Below are 23,075 nucleotides of genomic sequence, written 5' to 3'. Positions count from 1 at the left end.
TCCAACAGTTTTTAGTTTTGAGTAGTAGCTGTCCTGCTCTGGGACAGCTATGAATGTAATTTCTTCTTAAAGAAAAGTTTATTTTACCACCCCCAAAAAAAGTGAGTGTGTGCATGTGTGTGCATTTGTGTGTGTGTGTGTGTGCACGCACGCGCATTTACCTGGTTGCAAATGTCAACATGCAAAACACAAGTCATGTGTTGCCACTTTGGGATTTTTCAGGGAAAAAGAGTTCATGTATCTTCGATGCCAAGTTCACATTCAATAGGAACAAGCAATCTACCTCTTCAAACATGGGAAACAGCACAAGTTCAAAAAGGCACTTGTAGGCAGTGTTGAAGCCATATAGTGGTTGGTGCCTGCTGCATGATGGTTTCCCAGTTAGAGTTTGAAGGCTCTACTCAACAGTAGCCCTACACAGCGGAATGTTTTAAAACTCTCACTCATCACACAAAGTAGGTGCACACACACTTTGAAATATCACTCAGAAAGTACAGCAAGAAGAGAGAAGAAGAACTCAGACCTTACTCATTCACAAACATAGGGAAACAGATCAGAGAAGAGCAAAACACATCTAGCAAAGATGCTGGGTAAAACAGCAATCAAGGGTGATTGCAATGCTGAGATCTACAAGGGCTTCAGTGGCTAATGGAGTGTGCATAAGACTGCCTCTCATCCGTACCTGCTGCTGTCCTACTGACAGGCCTATAAATAGGCCCTGGCAATGCTCAACTGGACTCCTGCCATGCTGCCCCAAAGCCTCGCTGTATTACCACGCAGACTTGCTGCCCGGTACCAGAAGCATCTCCAGAGAGTCATAGACGTTGAGCACCAGCCTGCTCTCCAATTCCAAGTAAGCCTACCTACCCAGGTCAACTAATTGACGTTCTCGTATGGGGGCTCATAGTTGGTTTAGTGACCATTCATCCAACATTCCCCTTTGGTCATTACGAGGGAGTGGACCAAAGCATCAGTGGATAGCTAGGCAATCAGTTTCACACACGACCCAACATGTGCATGGAGAGCCTTCATAGGCTTTAAAATGGTATCAGAGTGTGCACCAATCAAATGTGTGCAACAGATAACAGGCTAACAATTGGGCTCAAACCAAACATGTAAATCTATTCTCCACCTACTTTGCTTAGAATGTTAAATTGTTGTCTCCTAATCTAGAATGCCAATTAAGAGTCTGCCAAAGGACAGCAATTATCCCCTTAGGACACGACAAAGGAGGGGGGAAACTCTAATCCTTTGGAAAATAAATGTTTGAACATGGTTGCCTCACATGGATGTTTCTTCTGCCACTGATAATCCTCAGTCTAACAAGGCTGCACAGCTCTCCAACAGTAAAAGGGTGGCCCACTCAGCAACACAAATTTCCTCGTTCCTAATCTTACCATGATGCAAGTTGGCATGCAAGACTTCACATCTTAAGAGTAGCCCAAGCTCTTTTCTCAAACCACGCCATTTTTAAACAAAGCCTATAATGCCCTATCTCAAAACCAAAAACAAGACTTGATCTGGTGTAACACATTTGTTTCTCTAACCTCATCCTTTCATCTGATTGTTCTCTGACTATATCATACTTCATACCTTAGCAAACATCGTTCTTCTTTCAAGCACTTCGTGTGTGATAAGGCGCATATTGGGGAAGGCGGGATAGAAACGCATGCATGCATGCATGCATGTATAATTGATGTGAATGCAAGTGTGTGATACCGCATGGATACCTGTGCATATATGGATAGGAGTGTTGTGTGCTGGATGTGGGGTCTGCACATACATGTGTGGGAACTTCATGTACAATAAAAATGAAGAAGAAAGAGAAAATAGACTTACGAGCACAAGCTCGTACAATGGAGCTCACAATATCTGATTTCTTGGCAAAAACTGAGGCACGGGGGTCCATATAAGTCATGTTCGGGGTAGTATCTAAATGCCGGACTGTTGTCTGCAGCATTACATAAAAAATGTCATGACATTCAAACAGACAAACATCATTCTAGGGTTACAAATATAAGTATGCCACTCCCGACTGGAACCCACCTTCAAGAAAGGCCTATGCCTGTTTGGGAAATAGCAGTCGAGTACCGCTATAGCAGCCTCTCTATATGCAACTCTAATCCTTGCTTCATTTGAAACATCAATTTCATCTTCCTCCCCAGTTTTGAATTGGCCTTCTTGCTGGGAAATTGAGCAAAAAAATAACCAAATTAACACTAAACAGCTCAATCCAACACTAAGAACAGAGAACCACAAAATTATTAGACTCTCTTTGGTTCACGTTTCAGGCATCTCAGAATATCATTGAAGAATACATTCGGAAAAAAACCCGTCTTGGAAAATTTTAAACAAGATCAAAATGGAAGTATGGAACAAATTAGTTGAATGCCTCCAACAAAGAGTGGTGCACCATATCTCAAATTCCACGAATGAATACTGCTAATTGGAAAGCATGCAATGCCTGGTGCTGATCACTCTATTTTCCTGATTGTTCTTATCCTATGCTCACATGTTATTTGAACTACATAATGTTACCAATAGAGCTTGGACAGCATTAATAACCAAAAGCTATAAATCCTACATAATATTACCAATGGAGCTTGGATAGCATTAATAACAAAAAGCTACAAATCCTACATAATATTACCAATGGAACTCAAATCGAAAGCCATAAATCCTACTCTTTTCAAAGCCTCTTTGAGGTCTTCCATTTCGATGAGGTCCCTATCCTTCCTTGCAGCCAATATGGATGCCTCATTCCTGTTTGCATTGAAAAGGTCCAACATAAGTTTTACAGTTGATGATGGCTCCAAAAGGCCAAAACATTGCATGTGTATGGTAATAAAAATACATTTTTCCTTAATCAAAGGGACTGTAAGCCCTATTTGAAATATAAATGCACAAATCACCCATAATCTCTCAAATCCACACTTACAGAACATTTTGCAACTCTGCTCCACTAAAGTCTGGAGTTAGACTGGCTATTTCCTTAAGAAACTCCTTTTTTTCACCCTCTGACCGCCAACCTTTGTTTTTAGCATGGACCTGAACCAATACAAGCATCAATTTAAAAATCTTAGTCAAAGCGATAATTCTCAATTCAAGTTTTTCCCACAAAGTGGTCTTATTTAAAAGGGAACAACCAAGAAAACAAACACGAAAACAACTAAAAAACAACCGGTTATGAAGGTTTATCCAAGGACTATTAAAACAGAGATTATAAGTAGTCTAGTGGGCTCAAGAATTGAACCTAAGAGGAGCTCAATGAGTCCATGGTTTCTAAGGCAGCTGGGAGCAATTCCAATGCTTCTAGAAAGGGACTAATTACTTGAGATCTATGTGGAGAAGCCACCAGGATCTCACTATACAGGTTCCAGATACAGTTGGATGATGTTCGAGTTGCAAAGGACCCAATATACTTTGTACCTTGCAATACCTACTATGTTCCTCACTTCTCAGGGGGCGATTCGATGGACCCGTAGGTGGTACAATATCTTGTAGACTCCAGCGTGCCCATGACTCGGATGGGCAGTGCCAATGAAGAAAGATGCTCTGATTGTACCATACTTCGAGGTGGCTCCAGTTGTTCGTGTACAATGTGGAGCAAGATCAAGAGGCACTGGAATCATGGCCTCATGATGAAACATCTTTGACATGTTCTTGAGAGCTTCTCCATGGGAACTGATGGAGCTACTCTTTGACAGAGTGCGACCAGACCATGACGTGTCATTGAGAGGGGGTGTTGGAATATGATGGTCAATGTCCCACCTGAGAGCCCCCAATAAGGAGGACAAAGGGGCTTGACATATGCAAAAGGATAAGTAAGAGAGAAGCTGAGTGGGCAGGAGGACAGGACTGCCCCAAGGGCTGATCAGAGGGTGTCACCTGGAGAGCAAACAGGCTTTCACATGGGTAGCAACAGCAGCAGCCTTAGGGCTGCCTTGTTAGCTACCCAGACCAGTAGCAATGGTGGCGCAATAGATTGGGGCTATTGTGCAGCGTGCTGGCACCTGGTGGTTAGGTTGGCCCAGTGCCATGTTTGGTGCCTTATCTCAGGGACTGATTTTAGATGTATAGGTAAATCTTTTGGCAAGATTCTGTAGAAGGCTTCTACCTTTATATCTATATACTTTTGGTTGTACTCTTTCAGATCTGAAGTGTGTTCTTACTTTCAAGTACAGAACATTGTGTTCCATTCTCTCTACTGTGATCTCAGGGCTAACCTTCCGCTGCGTGACTAGTGGTGGCCCTAAGCAAGCAATCTACATTCCGCTGGATGGACAAAAATAATAGAGCCGAACCCGCCTTCATAGCCACCCTCATCCCCGTTTAAAACACCCGAACAACACAATCACGAGGCAAAAGGCATTCATACAACATCATTGCTCTACACATACCTTCTGATACAACTCAACACTCTGGCCACACTTTCTCCAGAAGCCAGACAACCTCAAACAAAACCAATGGGTTATACAGCTCAAGGCAAGCTCCTACTGACTGAGATCAAGCTCAAGAACATACAAAAGAACCACAACTTAGGATGCACAGAAGATTGATGATTTTCAGATCTGTTCAACTATCATTCGAAGTCCCCTCTTCACTGACTATCAATCATCCAAACAACCATGTATGATCACAAAACACGCAGCCCACAGTGATAGCCTCATATTACGCCTGGCTCTGCTTGCATCCTATGCAGTTGACAACCAGCTAGCTCATAACTTGCTGCCTGCAGCACCTCTGGTTCAAAATCATGATCTGTATTTCCACCTACTGCTTAGTCTTTTCTCATAGCTGCTCCTTCAGCATCTTAGAGCTCACGGCCTCTTCCAAAGAGTCACCCCTGTCCATCTCCATCTTCATACTTTAGTAGCTACCCTGTTGCTCATCTGCAATCAGCGACTAACTACGTTGTATCTTGAATCTCACCCATTGTGTCTTCTCTCATCAGCCTGCTGCGCATGCTTTCTTCCATCCAAGGCATCCTATCTCCCACAATAGAGATATCACGCTCCTATTCAGTGACTCTCAACCAGCAACAGCACCTCTCCATTAAAAGCAAACAGCCCGTACTCATCGCATAAGCCAAGGCTCCTAGGCTCCCAACGAGGATAGCAGCTCATGACTTAGAATACGATCAAGATAGCACTACAGTGCGTCACCTTCCCTGTCGCCCAAGGTCTAGCTTCCATAGCTCTCAACACAGCGGCAAAAACTTCCAAGCCTTGTGACTTCCAGTTACAAGCTTACACAATCTACTCTCTATGCTCCACGACCTCTGCAATTGCGTAATCCTCCTCTGTAGTAGCACCTTAGTTTGGTTATCTTCCGCTCGATTAGCTCCTCACCTCTTCTAGCTGATCGCAGCTTCTCTTGCACTCGAAGGTTGGATCTCTCGATGCCAGGGTCTTCTAATCTCAACGCAGCTGTACGTCATCCCTGGTCCTTCCTTGCATGGCGACCCGACACTATGACTTCCTAGCTCACGGACAACCTACGCCACCTTCAAGGAACCTGAGTTCAGCAGCTACCCTCTTGCTGATCAAGCACACAACTCACGGACTCCAGGCCTGCATAGGAGCGGTGCACCCAGCCAAGTCCCTAAGCTCTCCGCAGTCCAGGAGTTTCCAGAGCAATTGCTGACCCCGATCAAGAAACTCCCAGCAAAGAGTCACGTCCAAAACTCACGACCACCTCCAAAAGCTCCCTGCAAGAGAATTCGACTCTTCCAGCAGGATCTCCCCTCGCCATAGTCACCAACTTGCTCATAGAGCTTCCCCTCTCTCTCGCCCATGAGCCTTCCCTTGTACTCCCGTCCCCATCAGCCTGCTCCTCTCGGACTCTCCAGTAGCTCCTTCTTCTCTGTTCGTCCTCTCCATGTGTCCACGTACCCTTCCAAGACCATCTTTTCGCCACCTTCTCCACGTACGTGCTCCTTTTCTCCAGAAGCTCCTCTTTCCTTTTTCGTAACCAGGCTTGCTTGCATGGATTGCCTTTCTCTCACAAATAGCCACATCATCATTTTTAAGACCACTCTACCCACACACTAAATAAATACTAGTACCAAGGCACAAATCTAGCACCTCCACTTCAAATTTCACTGATGGCAAACCTCCTCAAGCCCATAAAAACCCACATACTTGTCATAGGCACTCACCCAGGGTACATATACTTCACAAATGTAGACTCCACATTAACGGGAAGTTCCCTCAGTGACCGAAAAAACCTTCACTAAGGACCACGAAAGGACACATCTAAAGATAAAAATATCCCAAGCCCAAAACCATTCACACAGGGACTCTACATGCTCTAGGATGCCTGGTGCATCCACACTACTTTTCATCGTCTCCCAGAAGTCCCTTTAGAAGCCTCTACCATCTGTACATCAGTGTGGAGTCCTTTTAGGAGTGTCCAGAACTCAATACCACCACCAACTAGCTATATACATAGCTATGCACCTACCCAGCAACATGCAACAAGTAAAAACATATTTACATTTTTGTCCACACATCTCTAGCAACCCCTTTCTTCTGCTGTGACATTCATGTCCAGCACTGAGCCAAAAAGAGATGACAGATTTAAATTTCCTTCTTCTTCATTTTGCACTGACTTCCATTGATTCTGCCACTGCTCATCATCTTCATGATCTTCCTTTTTCAGTGCTACCATCAGCCGTGCAAAGTATCTCTTCAACCGGACACCATTGACTCTCTTTTTATGTCTTTTTCCATCTAAATCCATCAATTGATAAGTTCCATTTTCAAATTTCTTCTCCACTTTGTATGGACCTTCCCACTTGGTTTGAAATGCAGTATGAAATGTACTGTCCAGTTTGCTATTGTATCTGAGAACCAAGTCTCCATCTTCGATTTTCTTTTTTTTTATTTTTACATTTTCTAATTCTTGCCTCCGCATTTGCACTCCGGCATAATGCTCAAAAGCCAAATCCCTGTCTATATACCTAGATGAATCCAAGAACATTCCCAAACTCATCCTCTAAAAACACAACATTACCTGTAATGCTAGTAATCTCTCCTTGTAACTGTCTACAGGCTCATATCCTTCTTCAACTAAAAATTTCAAAGCTGGTATCTCTACATTCAATGGCAGAATTGCTTGTTTCCCATATACCAAATGAAATGGAGAGAACTGAGTGCTATGCTTCACCGCTACCCTGTATGCCCACAACACTCTATTCATCTCCAAATCCCAGTTTTTGGTGTGGTTCCCAGTCATCTTAGTCATCATCAATTTGAAATCCCCATTAAAATTTTCATTCAACCCATTGCACTGAGGGTAGTACGGGGTGATGTACTTATGATTTATATTCAGCTTGCTACATAAGTAATCTGTCACTTCCCCTCTGAATCCAAGACCATTATCTGAGAGTAACTCCAGGGGAATCCCAAATCTGCAGCATATGTATTCATATATAAAATCAGTAACCCCTTTGCTATCCACTCTCTTCACTGCCTTCACCTCTGCCCATTTTGATAAATACTCCACTGCAGTCAGCATATAACATTTCCCTCTAGCAGTTCTGGGTAGAGGACCAACTGCATCTATCCCCCATCTTTCAAAAATATCATAAACCAGCATAATATTTCTCGGCTCCATTTTAAGAATTCTTTTTCCCATTCTCTGACATTCATGGCAGGATCTGCACCAATGCTGCACATCCTTCTGTATTGAAGGCCACACATAACCTTCTAGAAGTATTTTCTGCAGTGTAATCTTAAAAGCATAGTGTCCTCCACAAGCTCCTTCATGACTGGATGACAGTATATAATATATTTCTTCTCTCCAGGGCACTCTTCTCAAGATTTGATCAGCTCCTCTCATGTAAAGCTCATCATCAATCATCATATACTGTCTGCTCTTCTGTATGAAGGGATATTTCTGATTCTTCTTAAGCTCCTGAGGTAGATGTCTAGTAAGTAAGAAATCCACTATTTGAGCCAGGAATTCTCTCCCTCTGTACAGTGGATCTTCAAGCTTTGCTATCACTGGATCTTGGCTACTCATCTCCTGAGCCAATTCATGTGCCATTTGATTATCCTCCCTTCGCACATGCTGGATATTCCATGCTGTAAATCGTTGAAGCAGCCTTTTTACTTTGGCTAGACACCCTCTCAATCTCGGGTTTCTTGCTTGCCAACTTCCTAGAACCTACTTTACAACAAGTAGAGAATCTCCCTTGATCATTATCTTCTGAATTTTCAGCTTAAGTGCAGCCAGCAACCCCTCATATAATGCTGCATACTCTGCCTCATTATTACTTCCAGCTTCCAGATGGACTCCCTCCTTCTGAATCAGCTTGCTCTCTGAATCGGTAATCACATAGCCTCCTTTAGCTTGATGTAAACTCTTCCTGTATGAGCCATCAAAATGCAAAATAGATGCCCCTGGAATGATAGCATACTCCTCTTTATCTATCTTCTTCTCTACTTCCTTTACCAGAATGGGACCCTCTTTGTATGTTAATAGATCTGCCAGTGTGGCTCTGGAAGTGCTCTCCCAGAAATGAGAAAGTATATTCTTGTAGCTCAACTAACCATTTCATCATACTTCGAGAAAGTGTTGAATTATTAACAAGCTGAGGCAATAAAGGGTAGCACGTCAAAACCACAAATGGCTTTGAGATTAGATATGCCCTGAACTTCCTGCAAGCATACACCAAGCTTGACAGAATCAACTCTGCCTCCATATATCTCCTCTCTGCTTCTGTTTTGACTCTACTAGCATAATACACAGGCCTCATATAACGGGACTCCTCCCCATTCTGCACTAAAATGGCTCCCATAGCATCAGGTCCAAATGAAGGATTCACATAAAAGGTTTGAGAGAAATCTGGAGCTTTCACACAAGCAATCTCTCCCAACACTTCCTTCACTTTACTGAACACTGCTTCACAATCCTCATTCCATTGCAGAGGTTCTTCTTTCATAGCTTGTTGCAAAGGATACAACAGCTGAGAGACCAAATGTATGAATCTTGTCATATATTTCACTTTTTGCACAAAAGTCTGCAACTGTTTTGATGTAGACGGGGTTGGAAGTAAGATAAGGTCTTTCACCTTCTCTGGATCAGGCTCAATGCCATTTTGGGATACTATGTGTCCCAATAACTTCACTTTGGAGCATCCTAAATGACATTTCCGTGGGTTGAATTGTCCTCCTACTTCATCCATTCTGTGGAATACTTGATCCAGTCTCCGTGCATGCTCTCTCTTGGAACTGTACACACATATATCATCCAGAAATGCTCTCATAAATTTATCAATGAAAGGAGCTAACATTTCATCAGTATTCTCCTGATACCATGCCGGTGCATTCTTCAATCCAAAAGGCACCACTCTGTAACAAAAGCAACCCCAGGGTGTGATGAATGTGGTTTTGATTTGATCCTCCTCAGCAATTGAAATCTGGAAGTATCCAAAGTATCCATCACACACACTGTATTTCTCATACCCTGCCACTCTATCCAATATATCATCAATAAAAGGAAGAGGATAATGATTGCTTTTAGTTACCGCATTGAGAGGCTTGTAGTCAATACATACTCTCCATCCTCCTGTATGCTTAGGAATGATTACCACTGGACTGCCCCAATCTGAATGCTCCACTGGATATATCAGCCCAGCCTTAAGCAACTTATTCAACTCCTCTCTCAGTACCGGCAAAAGCTCTCTGTGTGTCCTCCTCAACTTCTGAAAAACAGGCCTGCTGCCTTCTTTTATCTCAATGTGCATTGGCTCACATCTAAAACCCCTGATCTCTTCATGTGAGGTTATAAACAGCTTTGAATACTGATGAATGACTCTCATATACTCCTCCTTTTCCACTTCTTCCAGACTGAAATTCAGCATGGACAGCAATATTTCTTCTCTTTCTGTCTGGGAAGGTGGGGGTTGCATCAAATTATCCATATCTTCAAGCTTACTCTCCTCCTTAGCTTCTAGTATCTCTACCGCCTGCAACTCATATACATCAGACTCTTTCAACAAAAATGATACCTGCCCCTCCTCCTCAGATGTAGTACTTTCTTCTTCAGTCTCACTGTCTGACTCCTCCTCTATGCTTGTTTCTTCTGGTTTTTCTTCTATTTCCCGTCTGCTACTCATATCAAATTTCTTGGCCTTTCCCTTCTTATTATGCACTGTAATTGTACCCATCTTCCAGTTTTGTATCGCTCCTACCTCTCTGAGCCAAGGTCTGCCCATGGGTATGCTCCCAAACCAGCAGGCATAATGTGGCAATTAATACAACAGGATACTCCAAAAGCATCCACTACTACTCCCGTGCATAGACCCAGACACTTCACCTTCGCATGGTTTGCCAATCGAAGCCTAAAATCTGAATGTGCATTCAATTTTAGCCCCAACCTCTCCGTACATGCCTGAGTCATGACACTTATCTGTGCACCGCCATCAACATATGCCTCCCCACCACTCATACCTCCACACCATGCATCCACTGCAGGGCATAAATCTGGAAGATCTTCTACAGACATCATCTCCATCTCTCCTCTCGTAGGCTCCTGCTCATTACTTTTCCTGGGATTAGCCAACTTCTTCCATTCTCTTTTGAGCTTCGAACACAAGCCAAGTAATTGTGCAAAAGTTATATTAGCTGTCCTCCCCTTCAAATCATTCATCAGTGTGTATTCCTCTTGTCCTTGACCCATATGCAAATCTGAAGTCTTGTAATCTTTCTGGGCCTCCGACTCTTCTTTTTAGGAGACTAAGGGCTGAGATCAAACTCCACATGCTTCCCTTTTTTTGCAGAAGGTCCATTCTCTCCTATTGCACTCCTTGTTCTTTTTGCTACTGGCATGATCTCCAGAATAGTCTCCACCCTAATCAGGCTGATTGCCTTCCCTTTTCCTTTATCGTCCCATTTGACTCCACTGGTAGAGGGCTGATTCAAATCCTTCACTTCCACATTGAAGTCTCTTGACCTATCATTTGTTTTCTGCATCACAGGATAAACTTCACCACCTACTCTTGCTGGCTTATCACAGTGAGGGCTGATATGTCCCCACTCTCCACAATTCCAGCACTTCACATTGCTCATGTATCCCCGTCCTCTACCTGTTCCAGCTATATTTCCCTCACTCCCAGCCTGTACCTCTCTCTTGTTGTTTTGCACACCTCGGCCTCTTCCTCTTCCTGCAGTCTCCATCCAATTTAGACTGAGTGACTTCATAAGCTCTACAGCATCATGCAAGTCCTTCTTTAGGGAATCATCCTGCACAGGAACAGACACCGGCTCTCTCTCTGCATAAGTCTTTATTATTTCTGGACTTCCAATCAGACTCCTAGGCTCTTCTTGCATGCCAAGCTGCCTCAGTCTCTAGGCTTTCCATTCTTTCTCCCTGGCCACTCTGACAGCATCTTCAAAACTATCCAGATTCTTCAGCTCCACTTTCAATCTGAGTGTAGGCTTTAGGCCAGCTATGAAACGATCACGCTTGATCATTTGAGGTGGTACTTCCGAGCCTTCCCTTGTACTCCCGTCCCCATCAGCCTGCTCCTCTCGGACTCTCCAGTAGCTCCTTCTTCTCTGTTCGTCCTCTCCATGTGTCCACGTACCCTTCCAAGACCATCTTTTCGCCACCTTCTCCACGTACGTGCTCCTTTTCTCCAGAAGCTCCTCTTTCCTTTTTCGTAACCAGGCTTGCTTGCATGGATTGCCTTTCTCTCACAAATAGCCACGTCATCATTTTTAAGACCACTCTACCCACACACTAAATAAATACTAGTACCAAGGCACAAATCTAGCACCTCCACTTCAAATTTCACTGATGGCAAACCTCCTCAAGCCCATAAAAACCCACATACTTGTCATAGGCACTCACACAGGGTTACATATACTTCACAAATGTAGACTCCACATTAACGGGAAGTTCCCTCAGTGACCGAAAAAACCTTCACTAAGGACCACGAAAGGACACATCTAAAGATAAAAATATCCCAAGCCCAAAACCATTCACACAGGGACTCTACATGCTCTAGGATGCCTGGTGCATCCACACTACTTTTCATCATCTCCCAGAAGTCCCTTTAGAAGCCTCTACCATTTGTACATCAATGTGGAGTCCTTTTAGGAGTGTCCAGAACTCAATACCACCACCAACTAGCTATATACATAGCTATGCACCTACCCAGCAACATGCAACAAGTAAAAACATATTTACATTTTTGTCCACACACCGCTTCTATAACAAAAAACCAGTAAGCTTTTGCCCCATTTAAGATAGTCTCATTTGAAGCATCATTAATCCAGGGCACCTCACAATACCCATGGGTTTTGCCATATAATTAGAATGACAGTAATAAATCCCTGACACGTTCTATACACCCTTGTGGGACACCCAATTGGGCTGGCACAGACCTCGGATCACACATGACTGATAAATGACTGAATCCACATTTTCAGAGTGTTTTTGTTTAAGTTTCGATTCCCATCATGTCTTTAGGGGAGTACTAGGTACGTGTAGTCCTCCTACTAGGGTTTTTCTAGTGATGTACTTTAAACTTGTCTCATAAGCCTTGCTGACCTTCAATAGACATTACCTGACCTCTCTCTCTCTCTCTCTCTCTCTCTCTCTCTCTCACATCTAGAGGTAGATCCATTGCAAGCAACTCCAAAGATGGCACATCTCAGCCAGCAAGTACATACATCTGTAAGCATGTTAGATAACAATTTATATCTACATAGATTTGAATGGTTGTGTGTCTCTGTCTGTGTGTGTGCATGTGTTGTTTCGCATCTGTATTCATTAAGCATTCAATAACTTTGAGCACTAATGTGCATAAACAAAAAGCGATTACATAGGAAAGGTGGAAAATCAACAGACCTCTAGAATTGCAAGCCTTCCTTCTTCAGTTGGAAGTCCAACACTGATGACTTTATCAAACCGTCCTTTCCGTAAAAGAGCTGGATCAAGCATATCAAGCCTATTTGTAGCTCCAACAACCAAGACCTAGGCAAAAACTTTCCACATGAAGCTAAAACCAAAAAGGGGGGTAAAATAGTTTGGAAAGAGCACTAGGAAGCCATAATAGTCAGAAGTTCTCACCTGTGCATTTGAAGTTTGAAAACCGTCCAACTCTGTCAAAATTTGAATCAATCCCTGCTCTCTTTCCACTCCCCCCTAAAATAGTCATGGCGTTGCTTAGTCAAGATCTGGTAGCATTGAAATTAACATAGGCAATGAAATAGAGAGAGACATTGTGCCAAACATACCCCACCAACATCTGGTCCACCACGTTTGGCGCCTATTGCATCTATCTCATCAATAAAGATAATGGATGGTGCAAATTGACGAGCACGCGCAAAAAGATCCCTTACACGTGCTGCTGCTACACCTACAAACATCTGTTAAATAAAAATTAATATTAGGTCCAATACACTTGCATTGCATAAGTACTTGAAACCCTCTGATAACCAAAATACCAGAGAAGCGATTCATGACCAATCTCTAAGTGTCACAATGCATGACAACAGAATTTCAACAAAACACAGAAATGCTAAATGTTCCTACTGGTCACTTTGCATAAAAGCTCAACATAGTCCTTGAAAGTCAACCTCTACAAACTCTGACCCGCTAGCAGAGAAGAATGGAATTCCCGCTTCGCCTGCTATGGCCTTGGCTAGCAAAGTCTTGCCAGTTCCTGGTGGTCCGTAGAGAAGAACTCCTTTGGGACAGTAGATTCCAAGGCCGGAGAACTCCACTGATCCTTTTAATATACTGACAACTTCTTGAAGCTCACGCTTCACATAATCCTGCCCTGCAAAGTCATCAAATGTCACCCCTGTGCTTTCCTCTGCAGAGATAAACCTTGCCCTGCATATATGGACACCAAAATCCTCACGTGGTGAATTATCATCTCCGTGACAATTATTTACTACAAAAATGATTATCACATGTTCTAATAGAAAATACAAGTCAACCAATGCCATGAAACTATAATTAACAACGGTGCACATTAGAAAAGCAAGAAATCTTTATTTATTTTAAAGACTAGAGAAATTCTTGAATGATTCTTGGTAAGTTAAATGTCTTTAACATAACCAATGCATGGACAATTTCTTGTGATTTAACTTATATTGTATTGTAACGTACCTTTGTAAGACTATGCATGTATCCAATCGTACAAATTCAGATTTGTAATTATGTATTGTTCGAAAATTTGAATAAACATATGTATCTATCATGCATGTGTGTGCAGACACAAGTAAATGTGTGCATTTAGATGTTATGCAATTTCAACTTCAATATCTCACAAATGTTAGCTATAAATCTTTTTTCTTTAACACATGGACAGAGATGTAATGAAACTAATAGGAAAATATTTGAGAATTATAGTGAACATGTGTGTGCTGAACATGTGTACCCCATGTAAAACATACCTTATCCATAAAGATAGAAGTGGTGCAGTTTCAACCTTGTAAGACATCCACAGGATTAAAAACCATCCATTCCATTATGAATAGCACAAATTAGTGATCATGATGACATCATCAGCATTCAACACTAGATGGAGGTGATTTTATAAATGCATGCTCCTCATACATGCACAATCATACAAGCATTATAAGAAGAGACAAGGAGGCTCCCTACACTATGATGCCCTCCCATAGCCAAGTTGAATCAATGCAACATTGAAGATGGATCACTAAAATGCAATGTGAACCACTCACTACAAATGCTTGAACTGAAAATGCAGCGACTAAGCTGACAATGAATCCACTAAACAGATCGAACCCTAACTTTAAAGAAGATGAGGAGGGGTGAGGGAGAAGCCACCCTATGCAACCGTACCAAACATGTTGGCGTACACTTTCATTTTACTCGCGAGCAAGTGGAATTGGGTACTATTTGATTGGTATATGTTCCAACTGCCGATAATCATGCTGACATTCTTACCAAGCCGGTTAACCGACCTACTCTTGAGCATCTCAGCCCACGGCTTGGGATTGGTGTACCGCCTCCTTCTCCTTAGCAGTATTTGCGTACTTGTGCTTAAGGAAGTGAACAAATCCCCTGCGAGGGCACTCCTTAAAGTACCTCTTTTTTTTGTACCATCACTACTGGGCATTTAGTGAAGATGAAAACCTACTTTGTAGGCATCTCCATCTAAATGAAAACCCTCTTGTAGTTTTTTTTTTTTTTAATTTAAATAAAGGCTAATGAAGAAGATAGATCATCCCTGGAACTATTTCACCCCTGGAACAACTCTTTGCTTCTCCCTTCTACATTGGACATTGAGAGGGGGTGTTAAGCCAGGCAATCTCCAACTCTAGAGGACAGGATAATCAAAGGCCAAACTGGCACAAAGGTCAGATAAAATACAGGTAAAAGGCCACAGGTGAATCTCTGTCAGGACGAAAATCAAAGCCAATATACTCTGTTAAAACCTCGTCAAAACAGACACCAGAAGAGCCCAGAATCAGAGGCCAAAACTGGCCAAAATCTGGCCGACCAGACTGACCAGGTCGGCCAAAATCTGGCCGACCAGAATGGCCAGGTCGGCCAGATCTGGGCCGACCAGCTGGTTGACCGACTGGCCCTTCCCTACTTAAAGGGGGGGGGCCTAGGTGCTCACTCACCACTTCTGCTCCTGAGGTCCCTGCACACCCTGAGCTCCTGCCTCCTGGTTGCCTCCTCTCTGCCTCTCCTTCCTGCCTCTTGGCTGCCTTCTCTCTGCCTCTCCTTCCTGCCTCCTGGCTGCTCCATCTTCTCCTCCAGATCTGCCCCAACTTCTACTCCAGATCTGCCCCAACTTCTGCTCTTACTTCTGCTCCAAATCTGCCCCAACTTCTCCTCCAGATCTGCCCCAAATTCTGCTCCAGATCTGCCCCAACTTCTGCTCCACATCAGCCACAACTTCTTCTCCATCTACTGTTCTTTTTGCTCCAGATCTGCAGCAAACCTTGCATCTGTTTGCTGTCCCAGATCTGGTTCAGTTCCAACTTGTGGAGCTAGTGCAAAAGTCCACTACAGTTGGCTGCCCTGGAGGACTGATGTTTGCTCCCTCCAAAGCTTCTCTCTGATACCTTCTCTTGTATTGAGTTCCTTTGGTGATATATATTTCTTCTTCAGCTATCATTAGTCTTCAATGTTGTTTTATTTGTCACCAAGAACTTTCTTTATACACCCCCCCCAATGCACTCCTCATTTGGGGGCTCACAAGTGGGGAGACGACCTATACAAATCAAACACCCCTTCCCACTGACACATCTTCGCCACTCCAGTAGGTAATTGGTCCCCTCAGCTTACCCATCTCACCAAAATTAGGGATTTGATATCTATTGGCCATGACACTGAATTAAAAAGGATCGAGTTCATGTGTTGTGAGCCTGTCTGACCGAGCAATGAATCAAGGTCGTCCTTCAGCAAGGTCCTTGACTTCAAGCTCCATCATGGCTCTAATACCATGTTAGAAATGAATCCCTACAAAGAGTATGCCATAACGGTAGAGTGATAGAGCATCCCTAAAAATTACATAAGGAAGTGTTTGACTACAACATCAAAACTTCTTTACTTGTGTGTACTTCACAGCCATAAGTGTGTGTGCAGGCCGGTAGATACACAGTGCCCCAAAAACCAACGTTCTCCGTTCTTACCAAAAGTTCTCATACTATTTTATGGAAAGACAGAAACTTTAGAATATTTGTTGATCCATCTCTGGTCAAGTACCACTTCTTCAAAACATCACTGCAGCAATCATTCTTTGATTGTATGTGTGCTCATCATTTGGATTATCCAATATACTTGTTATACAATGCTATCTTTTGATCTTGTACTTGCACAATCCCTACCTTGGACTGTGTACTCATCATTTGGATGATCCGGTATACTTGTCATATAATGCTATCTTTTGATCTTGTACTCTTTGTGATATAAATACAAATAGATTTCCACACAAAAAAAGTGTGTGTTGGTCGAGCTCATTGTTGGGTGCAGGAAGCAATGGAACGGGAGTGGAGTGCGGGAAGCAAACAACAAGATGGAGCAAAACGTAGTACTGCTCAAATGGATAAGAGGAAAATACAAAGGGTGGCCTATATGGCCCCCAAGTCAACCATATGGTTGACCAAAGAAGTCAACTCATAGAGTTGACCTGACCTACAAGGCTCATACCAAGGCTAAGTGCTAACAACCCCCTGGTATGAGCCTTGTAGGTCAGGTCAACTGGCTTGCAATCCTCGAACTGGAAGCGATCAAGGAGCTGTCCAATATACTTGGACTGACTCATCATTATATCCCCTCAACAAATGCAAACTGTATGCCCAAATAATAATGCAACCGGCCCATATCTCTCATAGCAAAGGGAACTTGTTGTCACTACAACTGTTGCCGCCCCAGATCCTGGTCATGAGGCAGCAAACATTGCTCACCATGAGTGGGCTTTCACGGTGGCATGCCAGTACCATCCAAAGAAGCATGCTACAACCTTGTCTGTCTTAGATTCTAGTCAGATTGGTGCTTCGACAGTGGTGCTTCTAAGCAGATCACTCTTTCAGACATTGGGGCCTCCTCCACATGGTGACACAGTGACATGTGCCAACAATGCATCATATCCCGTGAAAGGGATTGGCTAGGTCGAGGTCACTTCAGTTTCAGGTGATAGGATCACGCTCATGCACGTTTTGTTTGTCCCAAGTATTAAAAAGAACCTCATCTCCATTGCAGCCATATCCTTGAATGGCTTTCGGGTTCTCTTTGATGTTTATCAATCTACCGTGTATGACAACCGGTACGATGACATCATAGTACTTACTGGGTCACTTTCTTATGGGCTATATTATCTTGATGTTTATGACAAACAGCCTGCTATAGAGGCGAATTTGGTGGCTGAATCTGTAATTTCAGATTCCCACTTATGGCATGCGAGGTTGGGTCACCTCAACTATAGAAGCTTGGTTAAAATGCATTCACAAAGCATGGTGGTTGCTCTCCCACCCATGCATGCACCCATTAGACATGTTTGTGAGGGATGCTTGTTGGGCAAAATGCACCGTTTCTCATTTCCAAAGGATGGGACAATTGGTGCATCCAAGAAGCTTCACCTTGTGCATAATGATGTGTGCGGGCCGATGCAGACAGCATCTCTTGGGGGCTACCTTTATTTTTCTACCTTTGTGGATGACTACACCACATTTGCTTGGATATATGGCATGAAGGCCAAATCTGATGTGTTCCCATGCTTCAGACATTGGCTTGCCACGGCTGAAAATGAATCAGGGAACAAGCTCCTTACTCTACACACTGACCAGGGGGAGAGTACATGTCCCGTGAATTCTCTGATTTTTTGGTAGCTCTGGATAATATTAATCAATGTACAATGCCTTATACTCCGCAGCAAAACGGGCTGGCAGAGAGGAAAAATCAGTCAGAGATGGAAATGGGCAGGTGCATGCTCAAAGGGAAGTCTTTGCCAAACAAGTTTTGGTTGGATGCTGTCATGTGCTCCAACTATGTGCTCAATCGGGCACCCACAAAGGCATTGAAGACTATCACACCTTATGAGACATGGCACGGTCACAAACCTCAAATTTCTCATATGCGGGTTTTCGGGTCATTGGCTTATGCTCATGTGCCATCTCAGCTGCGGCACAAGCTTGAAGACAAAGCTGTAGAATGTATATTCATTGGTTACAGCGCAAAGAGCAAGGGATACAGGTTGTATCAGCCCAGCACAGGCAAGGTCGTTGTCAGTAGGGATGTTGTCTTCGCTGTAAATGTGCAATGGCTGGAATGCAAAAAACAGCCTATTGTTGATTCCTCAGATGTCTTTGATACATTGTTGCCTCTCTTTCAGTCGCCCACGGATTCAGAGCAGCCAGTGCAGAGTGTTGTGCCATACACTTCTACCAGTTCACATCCTCCTCCAATAGTTCCTGCTCAGCCTGATATGCCTTTAGTTGATGATCATGCTATTGAGGAGGCAGTTGCACAGGAGAGTGCTGTCATTAAACAGCAAAAATCAGTTCCGAGACACACTCAGGGGCAGCAAACAAGCTGAGCCTTTGCCAGCCCACACTAGAGGTGCGCATAAACAGATGCATGGCAACTATTTGGCTGTAGCTTTGGTTGCTACTACTTGCAATGAGGAACCTTTATGTCACAAGGATGCCGCGCCATTAGCACAAAGTGGGTCTACAAGGTGAAAAGGAAAGCTGATGGCAGTGTTGACCACCTCAACACCTGCTTGGTTGCAAAGGGATATGCACAGCAGCACGGCATTGACTTTAAGGAGACCTTTGCTCCCACCTCACGCATTACTACTATCAAGTGTGTTATTGCTATGGCATCTCATCGGCATTGGGAGGTTCATCAGCTGGACATCAAGACTGCCTTCCTTCATGGTAATCTTCAGGAAGAGGTCTTTGTCACTCGGCCACCTGGTTTTGAACAATTAGGTTCTGAAAATATGGTTTGCCGGCTCAGAAAAGCCCTCTATGGCTTGAAGCACGCACCCGGGGCATGGTATGCGAAGATACATGCATTTTTGACAGCCCGTGGCTTTCAGAATAGCCCAACCGAGGCCACTCTTTATGTCCAAAAGAGTGCATCAGAATTTTTAACTCAGATTTTATATGTGGATGACATGCTTATCACTGGGCCAGATATGGAGCAAATTGCAGATTTCAAGGCTGATTTACAGCAGTCTTTTGCCATGAAAGATATGGGCCGGTTGCACTATTATTTGGGCATACAGTTTGCATATGTTGAGGGGGGTATAATGATCAGTCAGTCCAAGTATATTGGACAGCTCCTTGATCGCTTCCAGTTCAAGGATTGCAAACCAATTTCTACTCCATTGAAACCTGGCTTTCGTTTCTCCTCCGAGGATGGAAGTCCACCATTTGATGCATCCCTTTATCAACAGGCTGTTGGTTGCCTCATATACCTTTGTCATACCCAGCCTGATCTTCAGTATGCCATTTCCCAACTCAGCAAGTACATGCACAAGCCTAGTACGCAGCATTCGCAAGCAATGAAGCGGGTCTTTCACAGCATTTGGGTTTAGTCTATGGTTCAAAAACCCCACTTGTTTTGCATGCATTCATGGACAGCAAATGGGCAAGATGTTATGACACTAGGGTGTCACACAATGGCAACTGTTTTATGCTTGGAGCTTCATGCATCTCTTGGTTCAGCAAGAAGCAGCCTACAATTGCCACATCCAATTGTGAGGCTGTGTACAAAGCAGCTTTCATAGCTACAGTAGAGTGCATTTGACTTCGCAAGTTACTTGCAAATCTTGATATCATTCAGCCCAACTCTACTACGATCTACACCAACAGCCAAATTGCTTTAGCGGTTGCTAGAAACCCAATATTTCATGCGCGCACAAAGGATATTGAAGTCCACTATCACTATGTTCGAGAGCGACTGTCTGGTGGAGACATCCAGTTGTCCTATGTTCCACCGAGGACAACTTGGTAGATCTTTTCACGAAAGCTTTACTGCGTCCCAAGTTTGAGGCATTTTGATATGCTTTACACTTGGTTCCTTTTATTACGTGAGGGATCACTCTGTACATAGTATAGGTTGCTATATCCCTTTGGGACGAATATGTGCAACCATGATGTAGTTTCCAAGTATTCCTGAGATATTTCCAGAATACTTCAGCCATACCATGGAGGGGGGTTTGTTAGCACTTAGCCCTGGTATGAGCCTTGTAGGTCAGGTCAGGTCAACTCTATCAGTTTACTTCTCTGGTCAACCATATGGTTGACTTGGGGGCCATATAGGTGATATTTCCAGGATACTTCAGCCATACCATGGAGGGGGGTTTGTTAGCACTCAGCCTTGGTATGAGCCTTGTAGGTCAGGTCAGGTCAACTCTATGAGTTGACTTCTCTGGTCAACCATATGGTTGACTTGGGGGCCATATAGGCCACCCTTTGTATTTTCCTCTTATCCATTTAAGCAGTACTATGTTTTGCTCCAGCTTCTTGTTTGCTTCCCACACTCCACTCCCGTTCCATTGCTTCCTGCACCCAACACTCATGCCTCCTTAATGTGGTCTTATTCATCCTTAATCTTAAAACCCTCAAACAAGTTTCGAGAGATTTTTGAGTGTGACTATGATCTTCCACTGTAGTTATGCAATTCGTGTGATGTATTTTGGAATATTTTGAATCCCCAAGTTTCAACAAGGCAATCAAGAACACAATTGATTTTGCCAGATCACATTATTGACACCATTTGACAAGGATAAATCAAAGTATCAAATTCAACAGGCTACGTGACAATATTAGGGGATCCCCCACCACAATGTGGTCTACTTGCAGGGGAGGGCGTTATCCATTCATTTGGACAAACAGAAGCAACCAGCATCACAAATTACAAGGTGAGGCACAATGGGATGAAAATGGTAACTTGTGACATTAGTCTGCAGAGACAGTTGTTCTTAGGCTCTCTTCTCCATAGTGTAATCATACTATCATGAACTTATAACATGGTGCTTCAGACAGGACAAGGCATACTCCAGGACTTTGGAGTCTGCTTAGTCACTTAACTTATCCCAAGAATAAATCAACACGTTCTTGTCATCATATTTTTAAGTTTTGATCCAATATATGTAGCCTTTCTGCAACATCAATTGCCAAATGCATTTATGATTTCCTGTCACAAAACTGTAGATGAAATGCACAGCACAACGTGATAAGTCCTTCCCACAGCGGCACTTGCAAATACATATGATGTGAAAATACCACAAGAAATGTATTTCTTGATAGTAGAGGATACGAACACAGGTAAAAGAGAAGAGAAAGCAGCATGTATATGCTCACCCAAGCTTTAAAAGGTCACTTCAGAAATGCAGCACAAAAGGTCATGACATCCAAGGTTTAAAAGACCTCACTGTATTAGAAGTAAGGAAGAGAAAAGTATAGCCATGAAATACAAAACAAAATGTTATCATAAGGAGGAACAATGCTCTTACCGACTCTGGCCAAGAGATCCGAGACTATCACCATCAAGACCAGCAAGCTTCAGCCGCTTTATCTTTGGTCTTTCGTTTGGATCTCTGAGCTTGTATAAGGGATAAAGCTTGCTATCAAGCCATCTGTATAGAACTACTGCAAGAGCTAGCCTTAGTCCCCATACAACAAGTGTGACTAAGGTTGGCTGAATTTGTGCCGCAATAGTCCTTGTGTTGATAAAATCGACATGAATCAATTGCTGGTGCAGCTGACGCCAAATATCATTCCAACTATCTGCTGGCATTTGCATAACCCTATGACGCTTAAATATTATCTTGCCATTGTCGGGTTTCGCAGGTTCTGCACTCATCTTTGTTGTAGACTTGGACTGCTCACCTTTAACAGAATAAGGCAATATAACTGCAGAAACACAATGTTTATGAGAAATGATTCAGGGATGGTGCACAGGTGATCCTTCAAAACCAAGAAGAAAAGGAGCTATCTCTTCAAAACAAAAAAACATATTAACAACCTGATACATCCTCTCCTGCATCACCATACTCCATATATTGAACTCGTTTAGCTTCCAGGAGCCTCAAGAAATCACTGAATGTTATGTCGGGGGCAGATTCAGGGTCCCAGTATCTGCCCTTTGCCTTTCCTTGGAGCTTCAGCAGAAACTTTGCCCACTCTCTGGCCTGGACGAGCTCCATTTCGTACTGCTGCGCTGATATTTCTTTGTCCCTTTTCAAGTTCCGCAAACGCTCTATCTCCTTGTCCCTTAATATCTGAAGAGATAAACAAAGTGAACAATTACAAGGAGAGAACAATAACGAGGTTGGCTAGCCTCTGAATTATATTGTCGATTCTTGTAAACAGTCTCCGAGTTACTGCACAAACAAAGGGAAAAAGATCGACCAAATATCAAGCCACTGCTTTGGCCTAGCTGTAAATACCTGATTATTTCTCTACATAATACGTTCAGTAAAGAATGTTCTGCTTAGTTGCCATAAGATACAGAAGCTTCAAGCTTACAATGAGATGAGGAAACATACAAACTTTGATACGACTCAAAACAGAAGCATTGGCACATACTGCTTCCTTATCTCTCAGCTTGATTTGAGC

At 43.2% G+C, this 23,075-nt stretch overlaps 1 protein-coding gene across 1 annotated transcript in view; it reads right to left on the bottom strand.

Annotated features, from left to right (window-relative positions):
* The window catches only part of EMB3144 (AAA-type ATPase family protein), a 44,779-nt gene that overhangs the window by 20,848 nt on the left and 856 nt on the right, over positions 1–23,075 (bottom strand). Inside the window, exons 2-11 of the mRNA XM_087394591.1 lie at positions 22,483–22,738; positions 21,971–22,370; positions 13,596–13,854; positions 13,254–13,385; positions 13,087–13,161; positions 12,865–12,990; positions 2,939–3,048; positions 2,685–2,763; positions 2,047–2,184; positions 1,840–1,951 (exon numbers count right to left, since the gene is read on the bottom strand). Coding sequence (XP_087250717.1) covers positions 1,840–1,951; positions 2,047–2,184; positions 2,685–2,763; positions 2,939–3,048; positions 12,865–12,990; positions 13,087–13,161; positions 13,254–13,385; positions 13,596–13,854; positions 21,971–22,370; positions 22,483–22,738 — 1,687 coding nt within the window. The remainder of the gene's footprint in view (positions 1–1,839; positions 1,952–2,046; positions 2,185–2,684; positions 2,764–2,938; positions 3,049–12,864; positions 12,991–13,086; positions 13,162–13,253; positions 13,386–13,595; positions 13,855–21,970; positions 22,371–22,482; positions 22,739–23,075) is intronic.

The sequence above is a fragment of the Dipteris shenzhenensis genome, chromosome 23, assembly GCF_047967505.1.
Source record: "Dipteris shenzhenensis isolate YYH24624 ecotype China chromosome 23, Dip_SZ_1.0, whole genome shotgun sequence".
Taxonomy (NCBI): Eukaryota; Viridiplantae; Streptophyta; class Polypodiopsida; order Gleicheniales; family Dipteridaceae; genus Dipteris; species Dipteris shenzhenensis.
This window is presented reverse-complemented; position numbering and strand designations above follow the sequence as displayed.